Source organism: Pteropus vampyrus, unplaced genomic scaffold (assembly GCF_000151845.1).
Source record: "Pteropus vampyrus isolate Shadow unplaced genomic scaffold, Pvam_2.0 Scaffold114, whole genome shotgun sequence".
Lineage (NCBI taxonomy): Eukaryota > Metazoa > Chordata > Mammalia > Chiroptera > Pteropodidae > Pteropus > Pteropus vampyrus.
This window is the reverse complement of record NW_011888895.1, coordinates 3,469,967-3,472,461: the sequence shown is the minus strand read 5'-3', so window position 1 is coordinate 3,472,461 and position 2,495 is coordinate 3,469,967. Positions and strand designations below refer to the sequence as shown.

The window sequence follows — 2,495 nt, the reverse complement described above, 5'->3', positions numbered from 1 at the left end:
GCATTGGGTAGGAAAGAAAGCTAATTTGTCCCCCTGTAACTGGCTTATTTCACTTAGCATAATGTCCTCCAGGTTCATCTGTGTTATTGCATGTAAAAGGATTTCCTTTTTTTAAAAAACGCAATTCCCCTTATATGAGGTATCTAAGTAGTCAAACTCACAGAAACAGAGTAGAAAGGTGATTGCCAGGGGCTGGGGACGGGGAAATGGCAGCTGCTGTTCAGTGGGCATAGTTTCTGCCATACAAGATGAACGTAGGCTCCAGAGATCGCTGTGCACCTCACCTGCAGTTAGCAGCACTGTACTGTGCGCTTAAAATTTCACTAAGAGAATAGACTTCATGTTAGGTGTTCTTACCACCAAAAGTGTTTTAAATTAAATTCTTTTTTTTAAAAAAGCTAAGCTCTTCACATCTTCTTTATTTGGTTTAAAATATTATACTTTATGATTCCACTCATATGAAATTCTAGAAAAGGCAAAACTACAGGGATAGAATGCAGATCGGTAGTGGCCAGGAGGTTAGGGGAAGAGGATCAACTACACAGGGGTAGGAGGGAACTTTCTGGAACAATGGAAGTGTTCTATAACATGACTATAGTGGCAGTTACACAACGGTATACATTTGTCAAAACTAATCAAACTGTACATTTTAAATTAGTGAATTTTATTTTATACTCTATATAAATTATACCCAATCGAGTTGACAAAAAATAAATATATATTACTATATCAGACACAGACACCAAATGGCTCTCAACTGGAAACGAGCATAGCACGGTAGCAAAAGACGTGGGCTCTGGAGCCAGACTGTCAGTGTTTACAGCCTGGCTCCGCCACTTGCTCTGTGACTCTGGACAGGTTATTTAATCTCTGTGTGTTTTAGTTCCTTCCTCTAAAACTGAGGGCAATAAGAGCACTTACCTTATAGGAATACTGTGACTATTAAATAAGTTTATATGTGTAAAGCATTCAGGACAGTCTCCGGTACACTCTATTCTACAAGTATTTGCTATTATTCTTCATCATCCTTCAAAATTCCTCTGGCACCTACTCCAAATTTCCAACGATAACCACAAATCACCCTCTGTAGTCCTTAAAGGTTGGAAATAAATTTATGTTTTTTCCATACAGCATGGAAATCCCACTAAAAACAAACTCCTGGATTTTAATAGACTGTGTTATAATCTGAATAAAAGAAAATGCTATTGGATGACAATTCAAAAGAATTCAACCTCCAAAAAAATTATTTATATGTAGACAAACAGCATGTTCTTCTAAAACGATTTTGCTGCAGTGTGTGGGTGGTGATCAGAACTGAATGTGAAAAACACTGTAGGCTTAGGTCTGATTTCCTAACGTGCCCATGCTTCGCTGTTGGTAATCATGACACCACCTCATAAGGAATATAACTGGTCAACATTTGGGATAAGAATAATCAATCCATCGTTAGCACTGGAAGAGTAACCTGGAGTCCAAGATCCATTGCCTTTGAATAGTAACATTTTATCCATATACTATGGGCAGTATAACATGACAAAAATAGTAACTTCTGGAAGTAACTTTAATCATCCTAAAGATTTAAATAACAACTCAAACTTTTTTAAAAAGTTAATAAAAAAATATTCCACATAACCATTACCAGTCCTAATTAAAGACTCACTAGAGGCTCTGTATTTTCTGAGAAATCCCCCTTTCACCAGCATACATTAACAACTCAAAGCACCTTTACCTGTTCTTCCTAAACAGCCGCTTTCGTAGCTGTCACCTCTCACCTGAGCGTTGGACACAGCATTTATCCTAGAACAATACAAAATCACCTAATAAGCTTTCATGATGCTAAAATATTCACCAATATTTCAAAGGGAAATATTTCCTAACTAAAGCCAATATCTGAATAACTGAACATGCCTTTTAACTTAATAACCTAGTAGATACAAATGTCACATTAGTCTTTTTTTTCCTAAAGTACACCCAGAAAACATCCTTATTTTTAAGAGATTACTATTAGTTGTCTCCAGAGATTATGAAAGAGGGGCCATTTTTCTGATTTCTTTGCCTATTTTATATTTATACATGAATGCCTCAGTGTGCATTTTCTCATTTTAAGGCTCTCATTATATCAAAAGTTTAAAAGTTTCTCTTTGTGTTAAAAGTCAAATGGTTTTCTCTGATACATTTCTCAAACTCTGAGAATGTTTGGTCTATGTATAATAAATAGGCCCACTTTATTCAGCTTCCCTTTGCATTTTTGTTAGAGCAAGGTACATCTGTAGCAGGAATGCCCTTTTCTTAGCCCCCTGAATGAATATGAGTAATTCCATCTTCTGTAATTTCAACTTTAAAAAAGATTCCTGCCAGTATAAGGAAATTATATAATCTAAAGTTTAAGAGTTTTTAATTATTAAAAGACATCCATGAAAAGCTTTCAAACTGTTTGACGAAGTGAGATAACGAATAAATCCAAAAATGATTTAATAAAAAAGAAAAGCCATTTC

General features: G+C 35.4%; 1 protein-coding gene across 5 annotated transcripts in view; it reads right to left on the bottom strand.

The window, feature by feature from the left end:
- The window catches only part of TMEM50B (transmembrane protein 50B), a 37,797-nt gene that overhangs the window by 11,708 nt on the left and 23,594 nt on the right, over positions 1 to 2,495 (bottom strand). For all 5 annotated transcript variants that reach the window (XM_023533883.1, XM_011365676.2, XM_023533886.1 and 2 more), the window contains exon 4: positions 1,730 to 1,797. In XM_023533883.1, the coding sequence (XP_023389651.1) occupies positions 1,730 to 1,797 (68 nt within the window). The remainder of the gene's footprint in view (positions 1 to 1,729; positions 1,798 to 2,495) is intronic.